The sequence below is a fragment of the Numenius arquata genome, chromosome 2 (genome assembly GCF_964106895.1).
Source record: "Numenius arquata chromosome 2, bNumArq3.hap1.1, whole genome shotgun sequence".
NCBI classification, from domain to species: Eukaryota; Metazoa; Chordata; class Aves; order Charadriiformes; family Scolopacidae; genus Numenius; species Numenius arquata.
The window spans coordinates 422,268-447,313 of NC_133577.1; the positions used below are offsets into that span (position 1 = coordinate 422,268).

The following is a 25,046-nucleotide window of genomic DNA, read 5'->3' on the forward strand; positions in this document are numbered from 1 at the left end:
TCTGCTAATACATTTTGTGGATGCCAGCAGCACCTCGCCACTGTTAAAATCCATGGCAATCTATCCGTGGCTTTCTGCAAACAGTGAAGAATTTTCATACCACCCGGATGCGAATAAACCTGATAACTTGCACCGACACTCTCCATCAGATTTTACAGAAAGTCTGAATGAGAATCAGAAGAGCAACATTTCAGTTCACAAACTTACCACCAGCGTATCAGGACTCTGGGGGGTGGTTCAGGAAAAAGGAGAAGACACCACCACAACTCACCAGACCAACGTCCAGCCTTGCTGAATTACTTGGAAGCAATCGGTCCCAAAATAGTTTTCGCTGGAAAAAACCAAATGATTGAAGTCTTGATGTTGAGGCAAAATGGAGAGATTGAGAAACACTCCTGTCGGTTACAGCTGAATGAAAGCAAGTCGAGGAAGATAATTGTGCAGTAAGTGAGCAACAGAACCGGGGAAACCTGGTTTCACAAGGAATCGTGTCCCAGGTTCTGTCCTGACCTCCTTGGGACCTGCAGCTCCCTGTTGTATCTCCCAGGCTTCCCCTCCCACAGGCCCAGGCTCCGTTACAGCCGTACGTGCACCGACTGTCTCTATACACATAGATCAATTACACGGGCACATCTCCTCGGCGGAGCTGTAACAGCCTTTTATCCAGAGACAGCACTACTTTCAGGTTTTGTAAGTATTTTTGCCAGGGTATTAAAGTAGAGGGTGGGATAGTGCAGCTTGTGCAGAGGAAAGGTGGTTGGTGGTGGAGAAGGGAGAAGAACCCGGTTCGCTGGCCATGAGCAAGAGTTTCAGACGCTGTCACAGCTCGAGCAAGGCTCCAGTTTTCCCAGCTTAATGGGACCCGCAAGAGCCAGCAGCTGCCAGGTTCCGCTCCTCTTCTGCCACAGGATTTCAAACAACACACGGGGACGTCACATCGCTGTGTCTAAAACGTGCCACCAAGGTAGAGGTCAGGGACAGAGGGCTGATGAACAGACTAGAGCACCATCTGAATCACATCTTCTCTTCCAAGAAAATAGAAACCTTGTGCTCAGTGATACTCCCTCAGTGCTTGGAACCGCTGTGTTTCCTACACAACTTACTCCTGGGTTAGACAGGCCAACGTCTGGGCTAATAGCCAGAGCGTAGAGGGGAAAAAAGCAGTCCTGCACTTAATTTTTCCTTTCTAAATTATCTGCTTTTTGATTTATCTGGGTGAGTGTTTCACTGTGGCAAACGTATGGCTCTCCCATTACTCAGCCCCGGCGAGCGATGCTTCTTAGGAACGTAAATTGCTCGGAGCAGGGAGCTCACGCGTCCCTATGGCGCCTACTGCAGCAGGGCACGGGACTGGCTGCCACGGCTGGACACTGCGGCAGCATGAATATTTAAATAAAAGGGTACTCTGTTATCCCATGTGTTTGAAGTTGGGCCCACGTGGATCCTCTCAGCCGCCTGCAGGGTCCGTACGGAGGGGGCAGATGAAGGCGTTTCTCCCGCAGCAGCAGCAGGTGTTCCCCATCGCCTTGGGTAGTATCACCCGGCAGGTTCACTGCAGGCGCTTCCAAACGTATTGTGGGACTGCACTTATCTCCAGCGGAACCAGGAAAAACAGAGATGTTTTTAGCCTGGATGCCTGACCTAGTAAATACTTACGGCCTAACATAAGCCCCAATTCAGCAAGGTACTTAAGCACATACCTAAATACCCACATGAATAAAGTCAGCCACGCTTTTAAGTGTCTAGCTGAACCTGGGCCATACAGAAGCTGAACACATCAAGCAACTGCCCACATCGAGTTCCCGTAAAAGAAAATTGATTTCCAGAGTGTATTCCCTCTGGCTGTTAATGCTGAAGAAGAGTGAGGGATAAAATTGCTGCTGCTGCTTCTTCTTGGATAGCGGCTGGGCGCGTACTTGCTTCCCATGAAGTATTTTCTCTCTGCTATTAAAAGTGTTTTGCAAATTTTGGGAGCTACGCCAGATACTGTGAAATAAAGATTCATGGGTTTTGGTATTATTTAGGCCCTGAACCTTTCATAATATCAGAAATAGGCAAACAAGAAGATCTTTATGAATACATTAGATAAAGAAACAGATGAAAATTAGTACCAGGAAAGGCTGTTGGACGTGGCTGAACGCTGTGGCATGTCCCTTCAGAGGGTCTGCAGGCTGTGGACTAGTCCTGCTTTTTACATGTGGAGCTTCAGCGGGAGGGGACCCAGCTCTGGAGCCGGGGCTGCTCCGTTGGCCAGTGACTGGCCAGTATTTCGGTATGTGTTTTGTTGCCATTTTGAAAAACATCAGTGCGTGACAGTTGCTGAAGTTATCACTTACAGATGCTTCATGGATGCAATACAGAAGACTCTTCTCTATCTGTGGATCAACAATTTATTATCCATTCAGAGATAAGTGGAACTTTGGACCACAGCCTTTTACATTTTTTTAAGGTGACTAAAGTTCTTTCTTAAAGTACATTGAGTGCTATCTTGGGATTTATACTAGCGCTATTGTTCCAGGGCATGAACACAGCAAAATCACTGCCTTTACTGAAATGGTTATTCGCAGCGCGTTATAAAATAGTCTGGTTATGTGAAATTGTTAATTCCGAATGCCCTCTGGCTGGAATCTGTGATCAAATGCTACTGCGGCGTATGTGATCAGAAGGATCATCACTTTGCTATTAGTAGACACGGATACAAAAGAAATATTTTGACTACTAGCCACAAAGGAGTCAGAATGAATCCTCAGAACACTGAGTCTTCTGGAGGTCGGTGCTGACAGAAAACATCGGGCTTTTAAGATTATGTTTTCTCTGACTCAGTTTAGTCTGACCTGCGATCATCTGCCCATCTTTACAAGTGTCTCCCGTTAAACCTGCTGCCAGATGGGACGGCAGAGCTGTTTGGCTGTGGGGAGCTCAGGGCTGTACAGCAGCGCAGACAAGCCCAGGGCTACCAGGAGCAGCACCATCCCCACTCGCCCATCGGCACTGGGACGGGGCTGTGGGCTGGGGGATCGCTATGCGCTGCTCTAGCCAAGTACAGTAACGTGGCAGTCCCTTCTCAAAAGGGTTTAATCATCCAGTTAAAGCAATGATTTAATCACTGTGTTGAAAGCAGTGATGATAGTAAAATAGGCTTGCATGATTTCCTATTAGAGGCAATTTTTTATATATAAACCAGACGTGAAAAGCTGAGATATTAATGACTCTTTGGATGGGACAGTAGCTTGGTACCTTCAGGGCTGTGCTAAGAAAGTGACCTTGTGGGTTATGTACAGCTGTTAATGACTGCCCGAGAGAGAGGGTGAAATGATTTGGACTTTACAAATTGCAGGAAACTTTCATTTTTCCACGTCTTCGATGGAAGTTCTGTTGCTTGGATCTCCTCGGGTGTCTCTAGAGTGGCGCAAGCTATATCTACGCCTTCATACTCACATCTGAGAACAAAGTCACTCTTAAGTTACTCTTCTATCAAACTTTTAAGTAAAGTATAGCATTTCTTTCTGTAGAACAGAATCTATCTCTTCAGATACCTAAGAAGCCAGAAACGTTTTCTCACTGGCAGACAGAAGGAACCCCGTTCCTTACTTCCTTGCTCTTAGATCAAACCTGGAGGTCTTGATTTTGTATCTCCTTTTTGCCTTACTGCTCTGGGGAGACCGTTCCCTGCGGGACTCTGTTTCCGTGCCGGGAGCCGGTAGCTGTCAGTGACTTTGAGGAGCAGCAGCCTGGAAGCCGGAGTGACTCTGATCTCAGCTTGCCAGAGAGCGTTCATCTGCCTTGTTACGAAACCTGAGCATATTACTCAGTTTCCCATCTTACAGTTATGCAATGTTTTCTCAAGACCGCTATTTGAGTCTTCCTCTGAGTTGCGAATTAAAAGGTAATGCAAAGGTAAGATCCATTTCCCAGTTCCCACTGAACGGGAAGGTTTCTGGACATGAAAGGAACTGGCCTCACATTTTTTGGCCGGGGACTCCTGAAACCAGATGGTATAGATTTTGTACCTAAGCTTATTCAGCGTTTACTGCTGGCTGCTCTATTAGTCCTGGCAGCTGCTTGGAAACCTCCTATCCCCCTGAAAATTAACACCTGGTTTCAGAAATACTGAAGTACAAGTGATGGAAAAACTATCTAGCTTCGTAAGAGGAAAATCCAGGCATTATTAAATGGAAATTTGTTAGCCCAGAAGCAATTCTTCTAAAAGTAGCAAAAGGCAAACCTACTGAAAAAGGTAACTTTGTCTCTTGGAAGAAAATGTCTAAAAAATCAACAAATGTAAAGTGTCTGTAAAAACATTCAGATAAATAAATAATACTATACATGGTTTAAATGTTTGGGAACTAATCACGAACTTAAACAGTGTTTTCAGACCTGGGCATCTCTCTCCACAGACCTCAACTAATACCTTGATGTTTTCAGCCCTGCTAACTCTTCCCTCACCTGGTTGTTATTAAGTGTGACTCCAGGTGTTCACATTTAGGGTAACAGTTTGGTCTTACTGTCTTAGAGCCAGTCACCTTGTCCCCAGCGCAAGGATCGGGATTTCTGTATCAACTTTGCTGTAGTTTTGTGATGTCTAGAGGTACAGGTCTGGTAAGTGCCAAAGCCATCAATGTGGGGATGCGGGGAAAAAGGACTAGATTTTACAGCAGGAATGATCCTGAATCCAGGAATCCTCCTGCCCACGGTCAGCTCCATGCACCTCAGACTGTCCCTAGACAGAGTGTGACAATGCAGGATGCATTCCTGCCACCATTTTAGGCAGGTAACAGAGAATTCTTGCACTGTTGGGCTCCCCAAGCTGCTTGTTCTGAGTGCGGGGGCACCCAAGCATCCGGCAGTGACTTAAATTCTCAGAACCTCCCCCAGTGTGATTTGGCACTGATCACCTGTGTTTGACTGCTGGGGCATGTGACAGCTGGGACCTCAGCGAGCTTCAACTCCAGCAGTACATTTACACTGTCTTTAGTTTGCAAAACCTAATGTGGCCAAAATCATGTTGAAAACACACTTTCACGCTACAAATCAAGCCTTTAGATAAGCCAGTAGGAAAAACACGTGCTTTTCCCGACTAGCTGCAATCGCTCTCCCAGCTGCGCAGTGTCTGCATAGGGACACAGGGGCTCTGTCTGCTCCCTGGAGGGGACACACACACTCCTGGGTGTCACTCGGGCACCCTGTGCTACTGAAATGTGGTTGAGCTGAACAGCAAAGCGACAGGGAAGGTGCAGAGAGGCGCAGTTTTGTAGCCCATATTTACAGGAATGCCCGTCCAGCACCTTGTCCTTGCTCTCCACTAGGAACTGTGTTTTCTGGCTTGGCTCCGACGTGAATCACAGTGCTCAGCCCACGCTTCCCTTGCCAAACATTGCACCGATCTCTGGAGTAAGTGGACAACGGCTCATGCAGCTATCGAGAATCCTTGTTTTAGCGTTTTTGTTGTGCTTCATTTGGCAGTCGATGGGAGAAGACATCTTGTAAAAGACAAGCTGTATTTATTTAATGTATTACACAGTGAAGATATTGGTTTACAAAGATAATAGATGCTGAGGTTGCAACTAATCCTAAAAAATTCAGAAAAGATCCTGATTCTTTAGCAGACCATAGCCTTTAAGTAGAATAACAAGAAAGATTGGTTGCATTTCAAACATGAACTTTATTAACAAGAAATGCCAGACAGGAATGTATATTAAACTGACATCTCACTAACTTCTGAGCATGTTTCTTTATGGAACTGTATCACCTGGAAAAGTCCCAGTCTCCAAGACATCCAATTGCTGCCATGGGCAGGTTTTGCTTTGTGGCTATGCTATCGTGCTAGTGTTTCCTCTTTGACTAAGGTAAAGTCCAGTTTTGAAATGAAAATGTTTCTTGGAAGATTTCATAAATTTCTTATCCTGTGTTTGCTGGCTCCTGACATCAGCAACTCTGAGTGTCAGAGCGTAATTCTGAGCTCTGCTTAAAAGCTGAACACAGATTAATTCCACGGTTGATACTGTCTGAATGAAACCATGGCAAAACAATGCATGAACAAATAATTGTTTGCAATGGCTGAAGCGCAGGGCAGTGCCTGTGGCCCAGCCTCTGCACCCCCCATTGCCAACTGGTACCATCTGCCTACCCTCCTGTATGATACTGTGTCCAGCTCTGGAGTCCTCAGCACAGGAGAGACACGGACCTGTTGGAGCGGAGCCAGAGGAGGCCACAGGGATGCTGGGAGGGCTGGAGACCCTCTGCTGTGAGGACAGGCTGAGAGAGTTGGGGGGGTTCAGCCTGGAGAAGAGAAGGTTCTGGGGAGACCTTAGAGCCCCTTCCAGTCCCTCAAGGGGCTCCAGGAAAGCTGGGGAGGGACTCTGGATCAGGGAGGGGAGCCACAGGAGGAGGGGGAAGGTTTGACACTGAAAGAGGGGAGATTGAGATGAGATCTGGGGAAGAACTTTTTTGCTGTGAGGGTGGTGAGACCCTGGCCAAGGTTGCCCAGAGAAGCTGTGGCTGCCCCATCCCTGGAGGGGTTCAAGACCAGGTTGGATGGGGCTTGGAGCAACCTGGTCTGGTGGGAGGTGTCCCTGCCCAGGGAAGGGGGTGGCACTGGGTGATCTTTAAGGTCCCTTCCAACCCAAACCATTCTATGATTCTACACCTTTATGGTGAGTACAACTGTCCTAGAAGAAGAATCTCCACAGCCATTTCTTCCTTAAACGTAGGGGCTGAAGACTGCATTCCCCACCTCCAGAAGCACATCTCAGCCACCAGACATCGACTTCCCATTCTGCCTCTTGAAATACTGTTGCTGTAGCAAACTGAGCATGAGTCAGGATTAGAAAGAAAAAGCACAAGCAGCGGATCCTGTACGTTGTTGGTAAGGACAGTTTCCAAGCAGGGAGGAGATCCATGGTCCTGGGTAGTTGGAGCACAAATGAAAACCCAGACACACTCCTGACAAGGACCTTGTTGAGTCTGACTGTTGAGCGTTTCTCATTTTGACACGCAACTTCTCACTTAGGACTCCACCTTTCAGCCCCACTGAAAAACTACAGAATCACAGAGTGAACAACCAGTTTCTGCTGTTTGTGTCTACAAAAGGCTCAAAATACAGAACAGATGCGCGCGCGCACACACACACACACACACACAGACATAACTATTTCAAATTGTCCTCTGTGCTGGGAATCCACAGAAACACAGCGAGGCTGTGATCCATACATCAGGACACCGATGGCCATGGCTTCTTTATACAAACATCGGTATTTCAGGACGGTATTTCAGGACCCTTGCAGCTAAGGGCAAAGGAAGGTTTGTCATCCACACATAGAATTCACATGTGTAAGAACCGTGGCAGAAGGCAACTGCTAAATTTATTTTGGGAATAAAAATCAATTTACTTTATTGTAAAAAAAAAAAAAAGTAATAGGCAAAACTAATTAAAGTGCAATCCTGGTAATTATTGACATCAGTGAGAGTCCAGAGTTCACTAGGCACCCAAATTGGATTAATCTGCTCAAAATATAATGTTACAAAGAAACATGTAATGTCTATGTATTTATGAACATGTGTTCCATAGTATAATTTTGTTTAATCTTCAGAGGCCTCTCAGAGGCCTCTAAATTTAATCTTAGACAAACTGGCAACTTTTGCCTGACTAAAAAATGCCAAATAAAGCCTAAGAAGGGATTGTTAAGATCTGAATCACTGGTTGTCTCCAGCTGCTTTGTTCTGCACTGGTATTGTAAAGATGTCATAAATCCAGGTTAATGGGCGAGCTCAGGGAGGTTTGTAGCTGTTTCACGTACTTGTAGCTCCGCAGAACAGCTGAGTGTCCCAATGAGAGTGAGCCTTTGACCCAACGGCATTTACACCAGAAAACGGCATTTACACCCCCCAAAAAGAACTGCTCTAGGCCCAGCTTTCCATATTCTTCTATATGCTTAGTTTTTTTCTCTTTCTCCTGATGGCTGCCTTCCAGGGGACTCTGCACCTAAAAGCAGAGGCACAGACCTAGTGCCATCACTACATCATCAGATAGGAGGGGGAAGAACGCTACAGAGATGCAAACACATCTTTCAAAACAGCAAATAGACTCATTTGGAAAACACATGCTGGAAAAAAAAATCCTACTGTCAAGCATAAGCATATTTTTATCCACTCCACAAGGCAGGGCAGCATTAAGTATCAATGTATTAGCATTAAAAATAAAAACATCTGAGAAAGCACACACCTGCCACCTTTTTAGGCAAAGAGCTGCCTCTGAACAGCAATTTTCTGTTTCCCGCTGCGTTGTTTAACAGCAGCACTGAGTCCTTGGCTTGTCCAAGTGCCAGCACTCAGGATGGTCACCAGCAGCAGTTTGGGGCTATTGATCTGCTCCAAGGGCACTCCTCCATGGCACATCTGGAAGCTGGTGACAACCACTGGCCATATCAAGGAGCCACAGCCCATACCCAGGCAAAGACACTTAAAAACATCACAGCAACCTTATTAACGATGAAGAGCATCACTGTGCACTGAGAAAACCAAGCTTATCCTGCGCTGATATTCAGGCTGGGTAGTCTAAACACAAACTGCCTACCTTGCAGTCCCTGGGAGAAAGGTGGGAGACCTTCGAGCTGACTCCTCTTTTCCCAAGTGTGGCAGCTAACTCCAGAGTACGCCCTTGCAAAAAAATCTTGCATTTGTGTTATGATTCACTCCGTGCTTTTATGGGGTTAGTTTTGTTATATTTGTGCAGATGCAAGAGGAGTGACTTTCAGCGTAGAACAGCCTGTTTTCTTCGCTTTGAGGCTGTGAGCTCAGGTAGGCAGCCTCGGCATATCTAGAACAGCCTGGCAGCTCCACCGATTAACCCAGCTGTGCTCTCACTGGGCTTCCACGCACATCTCTGTTCCAACAACAGGCTTTCACAGCAGTTTGGGGCAGCTGAAGAAAACGCGATAGGGCTTCTCTTCTTCCCAGACAACACGGTTATTCCTATCCGAAGGCTCCGACGCCGTTTCTTACAGCAGGGAGCAGCATCCTGCCTCTGTGCGAGGCTGCGGCCGCAGCTCGCTCTTCTACTTTTAGTAATCTCAAGCGGTTTTGTGTCAAGCACTTTGTGTCACTTTTTTTCCTGTCACATTGAAGAAAGTGTGTTTGTTCTGTAGGAAAATAAAAACATCCTATTAGCAGTTGTTTATTTACAAAATTGTGGTCAAAGTTACATTTATTTAAGCAATACTTCGGGGTGTTGTTTTACACTCAAAGAAGTATATACACTATCTTTCACTCTGTAAACTACCACTTCCATTTAATCACATTGGAAACTGCAAATTTGTCGTCCCCAGAAGGCAAAATGATTCTAAGCTAATAAATTAATTTTTAGCTCACTGGATAATTATGTTTGAAGCCTTTTTCTATACACTATACAGCAAGATACTTAAAAAACCCAAATCTACATTCCTAAGAATAAAATTTGCAGTTAACTAGCTGAAAGGATTTAGTAATTCCTATACTTCACCATATTCTCCGATGAAGTATTTTTCCTTCGTCTATGCTACAGCAGCAGCAATTTAAAAAAAAAATAAAAATCTTTTTCAGTTAAGTACATTCAGAAAGCTACTGGTTCTCAACACAATCTGTTTCAGAGGGTTTTATATTTTGCTTATTATTGTTTAAAAAGGCAAACTTCAAAAGAGTATGACATAGAGTTATATTGAGGAAGATTTCTGTGCACTCAAAAGGAATGCAAGCGCTTCTGTAATGTCGGAAACTGCGGAGTAATTCTGTCATTATTCAGCATTCATTCTTCACCAATACACAAATGACAGTAACATTTTCAATCACTTTTTTCCCCAGAAAAATAGACAGCTGAACTCCATACATCCCACTCTCGATAGCTCATATTAGATCACTGATTTCTTAACACAATTTTGCAGATCAGTGATTTTATGTCTGCTTGCTGAAGGAGGTGGATTGCTGAGGAACCATTTGTGGCAAACTGTTTTGCATAAATTATACTACTGCATTCTCAGGTGACAGAATGTTACTTTTGCAGTTAACAAAACCTCTTCGCTTCTGACAATCTGCATGGAAAAAATATATTCTGATTACAGCCTACCCTGTTGCTCATACTTTATCTGAAATGTTTTGTGTTTTTTTTTAAACTCCCTTATTGGCAATGGTGGTAAAAGAAAGAAATAAAAATGACTTCAATTTTCCGTCTCCTGTTTTCCTGACTGCAGAATACACGCTAGCCCCGTGCACTACACACTCCTGGTGCGTTAGAGGCATATCCCGTGCACCTGCAAGTCAGTATTTAAATTCTTCCCCCACTACAGCTGCCATTCTTCTTTTTTCTACCATGTTCACATGTCACAATTATGACTATGGCTTAGCTTTTGTCACATGAAGTGAGATTTAAGTAATCAGCAATGAATTCACCTCATCTGAAACCTAAACTGTCTGTCACTTTATCGGTTCTCTTTGAATTCAGTTTGTTGTAGCCCACCTTCGGGGGCACAGGGGTAAATCAGCTGGCAGGCAGGCGCCCCGCTGGGTATCACCTACTCCTTATTAATTTAAAAAAAAAATTAACTGTATTTATGGTTTTGGCCTGAGATATGCATGTGATCAGTTGTCTAACTGGCTTTAATGGTAACAAATATGCAGGTACGTCCCTTTGTCTCAGTCCATCCACAGGGCGTGCAGGCAGTACCAGGCAAGAAGAGGCGTTTTCATCACAGTGGCCTCACGGCTGCTTCCTCCACCGTGTTCTAGTGACAACCAGAAACACTACAAAGAGGCTATTATTATTTTTTTCGCTGCAGGGGTTGATACCTCAAATTGGGCTCACCCATTTGCCTCTGCAGCCACGGCCAGAAAAGTGATGGGAAGGCGCATTGCAAAGCAGGTGGTTCTGTAGCACATCGTTGGGATTTGAGAGCTGACACAACCCCAAGGAAACCAACAAAGAGGCAGGAAAATTACTGTTGCATATCAGACTCCTAGGGGGTTTGTTCTGACTGAAGAAAAAGTCAATGGGGAAAAAACATAGGCCTTGGGGGAGGTGAAAGTTAATGTCTCTTCCAGTTCTTCTCTAAAAGGTGTTGCTGCCCTTCATGTGAAAAAAAAGTGAAGGAAAACCATGAGGCTCAGGCTTTCTTACGGTCTCCACCGCTGACCTACCCACCCTGACAAATGTCATTAAAAAGTTGGCAGTTGAGTAGTATGTATCCATCGACTTGTCTTTCTTTGAATTCTCTGTTGATGGCCATTACTATTAAACATGTTATGCTAATTAGACCTGTTTGCAGTATAGTAAGATCCCATTAAGTTGTGCACTCTCCTTTCTTCTCTGTTTATAATACATTTGCATAAAACGTGTTTTTTTAGAAGGTGGACAACAAGTATTTTTCAGAAAGTTGTTTAGGTTTGTGATATTTTCTCAGAGAAAGCGGTCTTTTTGGCAGGTCTGGATTAGCTGATGAGACTGGAGGTGCCGGAAGATCCTTCTGGCCCGTAGTCACGGAAAGCACAACAATGCTCATTCCAGAATTTGGAGAAGGAAATATGACTGGTATTAAATGGGTATAGTAGATAAGGGAGCAAAATGCAAATAATGTAAAAATCTAAAAAAGTAACGAGAAAAGTTACATGAACGCAGACAAAGTGGGTATGTGAAGTAACTATTTTTAGTGCTATTTATTCATCTTTATGGATTTCATTACCAACACCTAAAATAAACAATCTTCTCTTACAGAATTAAATAAAGTATTGTATTTATACATCAGTGAGATCCTGCACTAAATTACCTCAAAAGCAGTGAAACTGACAGACTTTTAGTTGATGGCACGTCAAGTGCATGAGCGACTGCTGAGCAGGGATTTATACCCCTTCTCTAGGAACGTAACCCCAACAGTTCCAACAGGCAGACAGTGTCCAGCCCGTGGAAGTCAACTGACTCTAGGCAGGCTCCTCAGAGCCTTATATTTGGAGACCTGATCACAGAGTGTCCTGAGAAACAAAACTGAAGCTTAAGTTATAAACCCTAAACCCCTAAAAGAGTCCGAATTTCAAATACAATTGATGGTGGTTTGCCTTTCTTATTTTTCACTGTTCAGCACTGGGTCTGAAAACAGATAGAAATAGGGCTAAATAAAAAAAAAGTAATTTTTAAAATACTTGATCCTAGAGACTTCTTTCTTTGCTTCATGAAAATAAAAGGTGAATGCCAAACACATCTTTGAGCTTCTAGTATTCACTATTGCAATTAAAATATTGCCATTATATTATTAGCGACAGCCACAAGAGAAAAGTTTCTTGATAAAAATGCCATTTCCACCTTCTTTTTCAAGCAAGAGATTCACTTAAGTTCCCCAGAGGAGAAGAAAACATACAATTTGCTCCTTTGTATTCTCTCTTTTCCTGTTTCTGGACAAGAGTATTCAGGCACACCTGAGCCATCCTACACCCAAGAGAGAGAATGCCGAGAGGTAAGAGGAGAGTCAGCCTGTGCCCTCCAACCCCGATGATCAAGCCCATCAGCTGCGTTACAGAAGAGTTCACTTTTGCTGAATTGTTATGTTCTGGTTTAGAGATATCATTTCATCACTGAAGAAAACATCAAAAGATTTTAGGCTTTGACATTCACATCCAGGGTAAGTTTCAAAGTCTTTCATCAGGCACTGAAACTGGATTAGCACCAGAAGGTACGTAACAGCCCTTCCCTGACTAGAGAAGAAACCAAGGGACCTTTGGCTTAGCAAGAATCTATAAAATGTGATTATTAATTTCAAGACACCACACATTTAAAATGGAATTCTTCAGCATTCTTTGGGAAGGTTGACTCTAAAGTTATGAATTGATAAGCTGATGAAGAGTCTGACTGAAGATAATGTCAAAATCCAGAAACTCAGTAATTAAACTAATAGTTAGGAAGGACGGGCTGGGAGAGCAGATTTAACTAGTTAAGATGGGCTAAGAAACATTTCAGGTCAGAAAAGAAACACTGCTTTTCAATTTAATATCCAAATATTACCCTTGTTTCAACTTACCGTGCATTAGAGGAGTGGATAAAATTAGCCTTTAGATTCATCTCTTTCCTTACAGAAACGGAGAACAAAATGTTTACAGGCCCCAAGCTTGGCCTCTTTTTAATGACTGAAATGTATGGAGCTGTTTGCAAGAAACCCACCTCATCTGCAAGCAAAAGTCACAAAATAATGGCAGTGAAATTGCCTTTATTCAAAAACTCTGCCACGGCTGTTTGTTTTCTTGAAGAAGTCCGACCTGGATGGTGGCATTTTAATTGCTGATTTTTCCCAGCCCTGATCACCGGTCCCGGACGATGTATTTAGTTCCCAAACACGGTGCAGTGTTGCTGGAAAACTGGGAAATGGTGAGCTGCAGCTGGAGCCACAAATACACCCACTGCACAAAATGAACTAATGTATGCTCAAAAACTGCAACAGTTAAAAAGTGAAAAATATAAAATTCTTGAAATGCTGTTTGAAAATAAGGCAGCTGCTTGCAGGAAATGGATGTAAAACTCCTGCAGCTTCTGAACAGGCAAAACATGAAAACGTGCCTGTTTAGGCACAGAACTGCCTTTTTATAAAGCTGCATCAGCATGACAAAACTAACAACTTCAGGTTTTCAACAATTCATTTAAAATCTATTTTGCATGATTCTTTTAGCTATTTAATGATATTTCATAAGAGCATTATATCAGAACATTATGGATCTGCCAGAAAGACAGAAAATAGTCATGTTCAAAATTGGAAACATAATGTGAATTTACAGTTCTCTGTGCTTCACTGTAATGTCATCATTAATCCAGGTGTTAATGCAAATAAAATCACTTAAACAGTTGTGATTTTTATGAAATTTAGGCATTTAGTTAATTTATAAAATAATTTTGTCCATTGCAATGCATAATATACAGCAATATAATTTTTTCTTGTTCTACAATAGTTCTGTATTAAACTACTCAAAACTTATGTTTACAGAAATATTTATTGACAAATACTATATGTATTCAAGGAGAAATTGTAGTTATGGAAGTTCATGTTCTTTCAGTAAATCAGAACCTACAGTTTAACATTTTTACATTGGACCTCTGTTATCAATTGCTTGCAGCAACTAAGGTCATAAATTTTTCAAAACGTAAGAAAAAAAGGAAATCCGGTAAATAAGCAGATTTGAGAAGGCACTTTAAATTCTTATTTTCTGTGGCTAAAACCGAAGAATAGTCCACTAGAAATATTAAACTATGAGAATCAACAGAAGTCTAGTAGTATTAGACTTAAGAGCAGATTTCATTACCGTCACTGCCTACACAGCAAGCACACAAAGGATCTAGTTCCTCGTCCCGAGTCTCAGGACCTGTCCCTTTACGCAGATCACTGCAGAGTTTCAAATTTGTGTAATGCACTTGCATCGCTTTAGCCCTATAGCTGAGGTACCCTACAGCAGAGGTACCCTATAGCAGAGGTACCCGATAGCAGAGGCACTTTTGCAACCCATATGGTTTGGAAAACACTTGCCCACCCCAGTTTCCCACAGTCTGAGATTGCAGGGCCCAGTTCTCAGCTCAAGGAAGGTCCCGTGGAGCTACTAATTTATCCCAGCTGCAGATGGGACGCTGCTGAGATGCTGAGTTATTGCTGATCCCAGTGCGAGTTTCTGTGTGTACATTACGGGCATTACAGTACGTGACCCTATGGAGCTCCTGAGGCAGAGCCATTTAGTTCACTGACAAAACAAATGTTTACTTCGGTCAGTGCTGCTGAGCCATTAACTGGGATTATTAATCTGAAGAAAAACCCCTATGTTTTAGAGTGCTTATCCATTCACAGAAAAAAAAAGTTTAGACCCTGATTTATGATCTGCATCGCTGTTGACGATTAATGGCAAGTGACAGTCAAAGCTGAAAGAACAAAGCACGATTTTCAAATATCTCACAGAGTGTGAAGAACTGGCAAATCTTAAATTCTCTCCTGCTCTCAGATACCATACTTCTGTTTGGACTACATTTTGTGGATATTGCAAAATTAACTAAAATACCAAATCATACAGATTAAAGAACAAACTTCAATAAAACTGGTTCCTATCTGGGGGCTGATAATTTTGAATATATTAAAATAAAGACAATAGACCTATCTTACTGAATTAACATTTAAATTTGCAAACATCCCATAGGCCAAAGAAAACAAAAAACTAATAAATATGCTGAAAAACTCCATACCTCAGTATGAAATCCTGACCCCTTCTCCAGCTAAGTACACACAGCCCAAAGACAGGGAGGATGCCAAGCTGCAGGGGCCCCTCTGCGGGGAAACCTGTGCTTGTCGGCAGCGTCCCTCAGCCGAAACCCCAGCGCGGGGACGGACGCTGGGGAGAGGGTGACACTTCACAGCGGTGGCCGATGAAGAAAGGGTGACTCTTCAGATGGGTGGCCGACTTCAGAACCAGCATGTGTTCCTGTGTACAATTAAGCCAACACCATACTTGTGCTAACGCAGTGTTTTATCTGGATTTATGTGCAGAATGTAACTCTAGGCTCATGTCAGTGCAGGTTTATGGTGCTCGTTAGGCTCCTAGCCCTGCAGTCCACCCAGAGCAGGCCTTTTGGTGGCACATCTCGCAGCGAGGCCACACAAAGGGACAAAGGAGAGGACAAGGGTGTTGTACAAGGCCCCGGACTTGCGCAGCAACTAAATTCCACCCCCTTGGGAGATGGTTGCCCCCTCACAACCCGAGGCCTTGGCCCAACGCCTGTTTGAGCCACACCAGTGCCTCTGATGGGTGCTAAGCTCCCTCCGTGTCAGGAGAACTCAGGACCTGGCGGAGGCTGGGTTTGGAGGCCAGGTACAGGCAGCCGGCAACTGCCACCTCCGTTTACTTTCCTGTCGAGTAAAAAAGGGCTGGGTGAGGATTTGGGCAACTGGGTAAAGCCAGCGGCAAAGCAGCGCTTCCCTTGGCTCACGCGGGAAGCGGTGTGACACGGCGCTGCTTGTGAGGGGGCGGTGCGGCCCCTTCGTACACCTCGCGCCAGTTCCGGCCCCGCGCGGCTGTCGCTCTGGAGCCGGCCACCGCTGCCCCCGGGTGGCGACGGCCTCGGCCCGAAGGTAGCGGGCGGGCAGCGGGCGCGGAGGCCGCAGGTGGGATGGCGCCCGGCCCCCTCCCGGCTCTCCCCGCGCCGCCACCATTTCATGCCGTTTCCAGGGAAACGCCGCGGCGCCGCGGCCGCTCCCCCTCCCCTCCGCCCCGCCCCGGGGGCCGGGCCGCGCGCGGCCGTTGGGAAGTGCGTCACGGCGTGCGCTCGCGCGCGCCTGCGTCAGCGCGGCCGATTCGAACGGGCGGCGGGCGGTCGGCAGCCGTTGGGCCGGGCCTCGGCGGCGGCAGGGGGAAGAAGAGGAGGAGGATGAAGCGCACGGCGCCCCGCAGCACTCTGCGGAAGATAATAAAGACGCACAAGCCGCAGTTGCGCCTGGCGGCCAACGCCGACCTGCTGGTGAGGAAGGGCGAGGGGCGGGCGGCCTGCAGCGGGGGTTCGGGCCGCTCCGCCCCGCAGCGCCGGGCCCGGCGGCCTCCAGCCCGCCGGCTCCGGGCACGGGCCGGGGGGGCAGCGCCTGTCCCCGGCCGCCGGCCCTGTCCCCGGCCGGTCGGGCTGCTCCGGGAGTGCGCTCCCCGGCCGGGGGCGGTTGGGCTTGTGGCCGTGGTGGGCAGCTCAGCTAGTCTAGTTGACGCGGGGCAGGTGTCCCTAAATAGGGGCATCCAGTCTCTAAATGTTGTCTCACTTGAGGGAATTAATATTATATTTGCGTAATTCTACAAGCATATGGGGCACTTGAAAGCTGGAGATGGACATCTCTGGTGTTGAAAGCAAGACTGGAATTGCCTGCACTATGGTGACAGGGATGCTCTGATGCAGGGGGATATAACGAGGAGGTAGGAATGTGCTATTTGATGGACACAGCCAGGTGACCGGCTGTTACTGGCATATTAAGTTAGCAGAGCTATTCCAGGCTTTTTTCAGAGGCTGGACAGGCACATCTGCCCTGCGAATCTCTATGCTGTTTCTGCAGTGACCTACAGGCAGGGGAGAGGCAGAGTCTGTGGGGGGACAGATGACCGGTGTGTCTAATAAAATACTAATAAGTAATAAGTCGTGATTACAGCTCTGCTTTGCTGGTTGCTACTGTACTGTAGGTTTCTGACAGTGAGTGTGGGGATTCAGGGACAGGCTGGTGCATAAATATTGTCTCACTACATGTACACACAGCTGTTCAAAGAGCTTGATGTGGAAGGATTGAGAAATAGGAATTTGGGTTATCTGGCAAATGTGCAGATGCTTGTTTATGTAGAGCAATTTGGGTATACAGACATCAATTAACTGAATTAGATTAACGAGTTGGTAAACTGTTAAGGCATCTTGAATGATCATATTTTTTGTAGAAGGCCATCTAAGTAATCTCTGTCTAAAACTAAGGAATGACATGTCTTATTAATAATCTAATGAGGAGAATAAGGTGTTGGCATCCTGTTCACGCTTCAGAAATACCTGCCAATAAAGGTGTGGGGGTAACAGCTGTATCAAGTCTCAAAGCTGGATTCCTTCTGACCTGCAATAAGGGATTTGTGGCACATGGAGGGCTTGTCGCAGCAAGAAATGACTTGACTATGGCAAGGAAACCTGAACGCAGGAGAGCTTGTGGTAGCTGCCATACTGAAAAAAAATAACATCTGCATAAAAAAATATTCTTTGAAGTAACTTAATAGGCTTAGTTTGCTTGAGTGTCTGTACGTGCTGTGTACTAGGATGGCCCCTGACTTGAATTGTAACTCCATTTTTCATATGTGTATAAAAGTTGTGTCTTGCAGCATCTTGAATGTTGGTATCTGGATATATGAAGCTAAATTTAAATTTATATTTAAATAATATGAGTGAATATGGTAATTAGAGGATTTACATTTTAATGTAAACACTCCATATTTTTCTATTTGGCCTAATAAAAATATGATCTCTTCCTCCTGCTTTTGCTGTCTTTGGAGTATTTTATGTCATGAGGACTTGACCCCTTGCTGCTTCTGCTCAGACCCAATCAAAGCTTTCTCAGTGGAATGCAGTAGTCGACTAATCAAACTTACACAATCACTAATAAAACTTTTTGTAGTCGTTAGTAACAGTTGGTCTGCGTTTCCATGGTCATGTTAATTTGGCTTCAAAGTCGCCTTGCTGTTTGAGAAGGGGTGAGTGGGACATCCCTCTGGATCTTGGCCATTGGCTCCCATCTCTGCCATCCTGGCAGGAGTGCTCTGTGGGCTGCAGAGGCAATCGGGGAACTGAAGGGCCTGAGACTAATGAACGGCAGCAATCTGAGTGGCTTAAAATATGGCTGTGCAAATACTCATTCCGACGCAGAGGATGAGATGAGTATGAATTTTAATAATGTGGTGGGAGCTTAGATTATCTTTTCTGCTGATGTCACATTAAATGGTCTTTAATATTAGGAGGCTTGGCTTTTTTTTTTTTTTTAACCTTTAAACAAGGATGTCCAGGGGTGATTGTCAATGATGTTCTTCAACTAGGCATGCAGCTAACAGCTCTTCATTTCTATGAATAAATAAACAAAACTCCACCTGTGTTGATTTATTAAAAAAAAAGTGTGTGTGTGTGTTATTCCTGTAGTTAGACAAGTTCCGAGAGTGTTTTTTAGTGTTGCTGTTATTCCCTACAAACCCTGTAAGAGTGATTAAATTGCATACTTTAGGACGTCTGTAGTAGCTGTCTTAAGGCAAAACCATATACATTTTGAGCAGAGTGCTTGCGTGTGCTGCAGGGAAATGGGAGAACTGGTGGGTTTCTGGACTATCTTCCTGAACGATCTATACGTTATGTTGAATCTCCTGTGACGCTCAGCCCAGAGAGGGGACTGCCTGCCTGGCTCCTGGCATAATCACACTGCTTTCCTTTCCCTGACTCTTCAGTGAGTATTTTTTCTCAATAAACCAATGTCATTTTATATGATCCTTACTAACATACTTGAAAGACACAAGAATTCAAACAATTCTGTTAAATACCTGAACGGCGTTTCTTCCTCACTTTTCAGATTCTTCTGATCAAGTCTCTTTTTGAAATTTGAAGCTTTGTCAGACCTATTTCTGAAGTGTTAACATCTTTCTCTGTGCACAGTGTGGCTAACACATTTCATCAAGCTTTCTCAAGAAGCTGTTTTTTTAATAATGTCTTTAATTGACGAGATAAGAATAGCGTTTAAGGTTTCTCCAATGCTCTTAGAACTCAATCATTTACCTTTTTGAAAATAAGAGGTAAAGATTTTATTATCGAAGTTCAGCTATTCCCCCCACAATGGTCTGAGAAAAAAAAAGCTGCAAACTTTGTTCTAGCTTGAAATTACAGAAGAAAAGCAGGAACTCGGCTATTATTTTGTGCTAGAAGGGCAAGTTTGGATTTACGTTGCAGAAAAAGCTTGAAGTATTGCATTGAATGATCCCTTTTGTCTTCCTTATGGGCATAGAGTGGTGAAATATCAGTCTAGTAAATTGTTCTTAAGTTGTGGCAGCAAAGCACCATTCCGGAGCTTGTCCCTGCTGCCCAGGTGTGTGGCAGCTGCTCTACAAGCAGTGTTGTGAGGTTTTACGTATATTCTTAAAACTGGACAAACTTTCTTACATGGGAAATAAGCATTCTGTTGTGTAAGATAGTTTTGAACTACTTGTGAAAACTGTTCTTTAATTTTATGCAGAGGGACAATCATCTAATACGCAGGAAAGCAATGCCTTTAAACAGATGTGGTATCACTTGTCAGTAACTGTCACATTCGTGGTGTTCAGTCATTCTGCCTTTCGTTAGCCTGTCTTGATTGCCTTGAATAATCTGGAATATTTATTAACCTGTGCTTTATCGTGCAATGTTTCGATTTTAGTTATATGTCTACATTTAAATCTATATGAGTTTAAAGAAGCTTCTCAACATGAAGCAATTCACTTTGAAAATAGAAAAATGAAGGTACAGTGATTCTGCGAGAAGGTGCAGTCTGTAAAGACAGTTTTAAAATTACCACTTGTGCCTTTAGGTATCTCAGCAGGAGGACTCGCGAGTATGGAAGCTTTTGTTCCACCTCCCTCTTCTCGCCCAGGTTCTTTCCGGAAATCTAACCTCCATGGTGATTAATCTAATAACGAGAGTTGTAATGTTTAATGCCACTTTAGTGCCACTGCTTGATTCCTTTGGTGATTATTTCTGTAACTAAAGACTAGTTTAAAAATGGCTTTGATGATTTGCTAAATACACCTGCAAGAACATCTGCTTTTTGCGTAGTAGATGGTTCCAGATGGTGCCAAATATTATCTAAATTTATCTATTTCATGCTGGCTTAATTTAGTTCAGGAGGCTGGAAAAAAAGCCCCTAAATTGCTTGTCATACGAACACTGCAGTGCCTGTCCTCTAACAGATCCTCTGTGCTGCAAACCCACCGCCAAAGGATTTCCTATAAATTCTAATCGGGAACTTGCCTTGTTGGATCTTCCTGGGCTGTGCAGATCAAGTATGGCAGAAAAACTACATCATCTAATTCATGTAAAAACATTTTCATATATTTCAGTAATATTTTTCTGAGCTTTTGATTGAAAAAGTGTTTTTGTACACTTTATGTAGCAAAGTTAATGTTGTTGAAAGTTTAATTTACAGACAGTGCAATTACCAATTTTCAGGTTGGACTATTAAAATACTTCACGTGTCTGTATAACGCTGGAGGTTTGTGTTATAGGTCCCTTACCTACACAGGGGGGCTTTCACTGGCAATTTTAATGCAAGTTCAAGCTGTTCCTTGGCTGTGGAAACTTGTGCTGCCTCTGTCGGAGCAGAGCAGGGTTCATATTGAGGGGAATATTCCCCACCCGTTCTTGTAGTCTCAAAAGGTTGAGTGATGAGCTGGGAAAAAATGGCTGGAACCTCCTGATGTTCAGAATTTCTTGTTCTGGAGAAATGAGTGTCAATTCTCTTTTGCACTGGGAAGGGGCAGAAGTCCTTGAACTTGTCTGTGGCCCATTTGGTGATAAAGCAGGGATGAATTCACTGTTTATTAAAAATCTGGCTGCTGTGGTCAGTGAAAGCTGACTATTTACTAGTCAGTAAAGGCTCTGTCTTATTCTCTGATATTTATGTTTACATTTTATTATAAAAACCTGCTAATGAAAACCAGATTTGATTTCTGCTAATCAGTTGTTTTTATGATCATTTCCAGAGCACTTTGACAATTTAAGCATACTAAATTTAAACTACATTTACAAGAGTCTTGCAGTAAGGAATATCTTGGGAATTTATTAAGACTTGAACTGAGAAGTACTTTGTTTCCCTGAGAGCACCTTTCAGGAGTTTGGAAGCAAGCAGTCTGATATGCGAATCCTCTGTGTCAAACAATGAAGCTCTGAAAAAACAAACTGTGCTTAAACAGTTGGAATCCTTCTCAATTTTTTTTTTTTCTTCCCTCTTTTAAAGGTGCATTTGAGCTTCTTGCTGTTTCTCCACCGACTGGCAGAAGAATCCAGGACAAATGCTTTTGAGAACAAAAGTAAAATAATTAAACCTGAGCATGCTATGGCTGCAGCAAAGGTAATAAAGCGTTTTTAATATTTTTTTTTTTGTTGAATGTGAAATGTATTATGACAGCATATACAAAAGTTTTCTGTGTTAGTGTTGATGTGCTTTTATTTATAATCCAAAAACCTGCAGAAATGTAATGTTCTTTAATCCATCATTGAGATAATTCACTGTCACCGGGACATCAAAATAACTCTCCTTGCCCTATTTTTACTTGATTACCTGGTGTTTAAATTCATAGTTTCAATGTGTGGGTAAGTGTACCCAGTAGCCTACCAGCAGCACCCATGGGCTGAAAGCCCAGGGAGGAAATTCCAAGGTTGGAGGATCTTTATTTCTGATGATCCTATATCCAGGAAGCGTTGTCTTAACTTCAGTGACAGCAATGAAGCTACTTGGAACGAGTGGGAAATAGTTCAAAGAAGTTCAAATGTCTTACTGACACCGTCAGTTCTTCCCTTCTTTGTCTGAAAGGTGGTTTTGGTGGATTCGTGCAGCATTGTGTGGATGCTACTTAAAAAAACAGATACGTGGTGTGATGTATGGGCAAGAGGAGAGCTAGGGGAGGATTAAGCTCTGGGTTGCTATATGGGCTGTTAAATAACAAAAATCACTGTGTGAATATCTGAAGGAGGAGCCCTTTGCGTTACAGAGCACAGTATGTTTTGTGCACCCACAGAGGAAGGGAAGAGGAAGGCGTTACGCAGGTTTCTCGCTCCAGAAATAGAGTAGTGTCAAAGTACGACTGAAATCCTTTCGTGTTCCGTAGCTCATTTCACTGGGATGTGCCTGGTTTCACGGCAGAACTCCATCTCTGTAATTTGTTATCTGTTCAACTGCCTACTGCTGCTGGGCAAATTGGAAGAACAGAACTCAGTGTTATCTGATATTTGCATCCTGTGGCTTCTGTTTATCTTTTTTTTTTTTTTTCTTTTTCTCTGGTGAAAAGCTTAGGTTGATACTTCCTATTCCCATAGTAACAGAAATATATACAGGATGCGTAGGGTAGCCAAGTTAATGTTGCAGTTGGAATCTTATGCATTTGTAATTTCTTTTTAACTGCGATCTTAACATTATTTGGACATTTTTGTGCTCCATTTATTTTTCTAAGATGAGAAGAAAGGAAAAACTGCCTGTATTTTAATAATGTTAACACTTAAATGGTCCCACTTGGGCTTTGAAGTTCATTTTTCAGCTTAAACTCCAAACCAAAAAATGTCCTTCCAAGGGTCTGGGCACTCTTGATGCAGAGAGCAGTAAGGCATTACAAACAACAACTGAGCACGGTACCTGCAGAATTGCAAATCTCACTTATTTTTTTTTCCTTTTTGTCTATGCCTAGCCCAGGGCAAGAGCTTCAAGGAATCCGCTGAGCGCGCGATTGCCGTTCCTCAGCACTCATTTTTTAAAAAAGCCTTTTATTTTAGAGAATTCTTTGTTATGAATGTTCCTATTGTAAAAAAAAAAACACACACACAAAAAAACCAAAACCAACGAAAAACCAAAAAAACCAACAACAACAAAAAACAACAAAACAAAAAAAACCAAACCAAAAAACCCCACCAAAAACCAAACAGCTTTCTGATATGGCATATTTCTGTTTGCGTTTGCTTTATTTCTGACCTTTTCCCTAGACTCTTACCCTTGGATACTGATTGTTTGGCCAGCGAACGCTGGATCTGAGCAGTCTGGCACTTTGGATCTCTTACTGCTGCCTGGATTGTGGTAACAAAAGCAGTGATAAATATACTTTTTTTCTTTTTGCAGGTAATTTTAAAGAAAAGCAGAGGCTAGAAAACAGAATAATGGAGTTTCACAGCATGTTTTTCTGTGTTTTCTTACGAATGTGGGATCCCGTGAGCCAGCTTTTGCACTTGTGGAAGTATTTAGTTTTGTCGATGTCTGTCTCCTGACTCCGAGTATCTTGCTGTTTCTTAAAAAAAATAATTCAAGATTCTTACAATGTATATTTTAATACACTTCCTGCATAATTCTAAAATGTGTGTCACTTGTCATTTAAGACTTTTGATGTACCTTATTTCTTCCATAATAAGTAGAGGCATGCCTATACTGTAGTCACTCTTTAGGTACAATGTGTCATTTATTATTCGATGTGTGAAACTTTAAAAGGAGAACAGTAATGAAAGTGAAGGTTTCACCAAATCCATGATAGATTACGAAGTTCAAAGCAGGGTCAGCAGCTAAACACAATCTTGAGTTTCAAAACAAGTGCTATAGAAACTAGTGCATTAAATATCTTGGCTTCAATTTATTTATAAATGTCTTAGGATTTTTAAATGACTTTGAAAAGTAGGCTAGAACTTCTGTGTTCTGGGAAAGAAGACATATTTTGTATTTCCCAGTCGTGTTGTGAGACTGGCCTCCTGTGCGGTGCGTGTGGGACACCTGGGGGCTCTGGTTCGGTGGGTGCGGCAGATGAACGCCATGGGAGAGCAAAGCCGTGGCAGAGCTGATGGTTTTGAGGTGGAATCCCCTAAACACGGGGAAGATGAACTGGCACGAGTGCAGACTTCTTCCTCCCCCCTTTGACTGTCATCCTGACTTGGTAGAAGGCTGGAAATCTACATTATATGAAAATATCTCTTTAATATAATTTTCTATTCCTAATCTGATATTTTTAAACAGTTGCTGAATACTTTGCTTAATACAACCATACCTTTGTTAAAAGATTTATCTTACAGTTTGACCTGGTAATACAGGGTTTGGAATATGTGGTAGCTGATCCTTCATATGCACAGTGAGCTATTCTTGAAATAAAGTTTCTAAAACCATTATGTCTGGAGTAGTCTAATTTTGTTTAACGCATTACTGAGTATATTCTAGAACTGCAACAAAAAAAGACTTGCATTATATAAATATTTGTGTAGTCTAAGGAAACCGGAGTGATGCCAGAACTTAAAATTTCATATCATGTCCATGTACTTGTTAAAATACTGTCCAACCTGCGAGAAGCCAACCCTTCACAGCGTGTGGGGAGGAAGGACCCTTCCTCTGCTTTACTTGGCTCACGGGGCGCAGTTCCTGCTGCTGCTCACAAGGTTGACTAGATCCCTTATTATTCATTTTCTTCTCTTCCTTCCTTGAAATTCCCAAAGCGAGCTGGGAATATATGTGTGTAGAGGGTATTTGGACTGAAGTACGTTCTCAGAAATAAGGGAGATCTGATATTTATATTTTTCTTTGTAATTACTGTCTGTGATTTAACAATTTTATTGCAACTCTAGATTTTCCTTTGTTAGAAATGTTTGTTTGTTTTACTTTGTTTGATTTACCTGGGAGCAAGATGCACTGGGAGCCTGGCGGAATGGTCTCCTTCTGCAGCCCATGGATAAGCAGCTGCCACTGGGGAAGGGAGGCTTAAAATCAGCCACCACTGAACTACCTTACTATTTTATATAGTGGTTTGGCCTGTATTCATGG

General features: G+C 43.3%; 1 protein-coding gene and 1 long non-coding RNA gene across 2 annotated transcripts; one reads left to right on the forward strand and one right to left on the reverse strand.

Moving 5' to 3' along the window:
* Positions 1–5,485: 5,485 nt before the first annotated feature.
* On the reverse strand, positions 5,486–15,644 carry LOC141462399 (uncharacterized). Its single transcript, XR_012463198.1, has 3 exons — positions 15,224–15,644; positions 8,573–9,137; positions 5,486–7,037 (listed from the first exon to the last, which is right to left on the reverse strand). It is a non-coding gene; the product is annotated as an uncharacterized lncRNA (long non-coding RNA).
* A 399-nt stretch (positions 15,645–16,043) lies between these two features.
* Positions 16,044–24,399, forward strand: CENPW (centromere protein W). The gene is made up of 3 exons (XM_074168933.1): positions 16,044–16,492; positions 21,504–21,617; positions 23,373–24,399. Exons 1-3 carry the CDS (start codon positions 16,145–16,147, stop codon positions 23,397–23,399), a joined length of 489 nt encoding a protein of 162 aa, XP_074025034.1. The 5' UTR covers positions 16,044–16,144; the 3' UTR covers positions 23,400–24,399.
* The last annotated feature ends 647 nt before the right edge of the window (positions 24,400–25,046 follow it).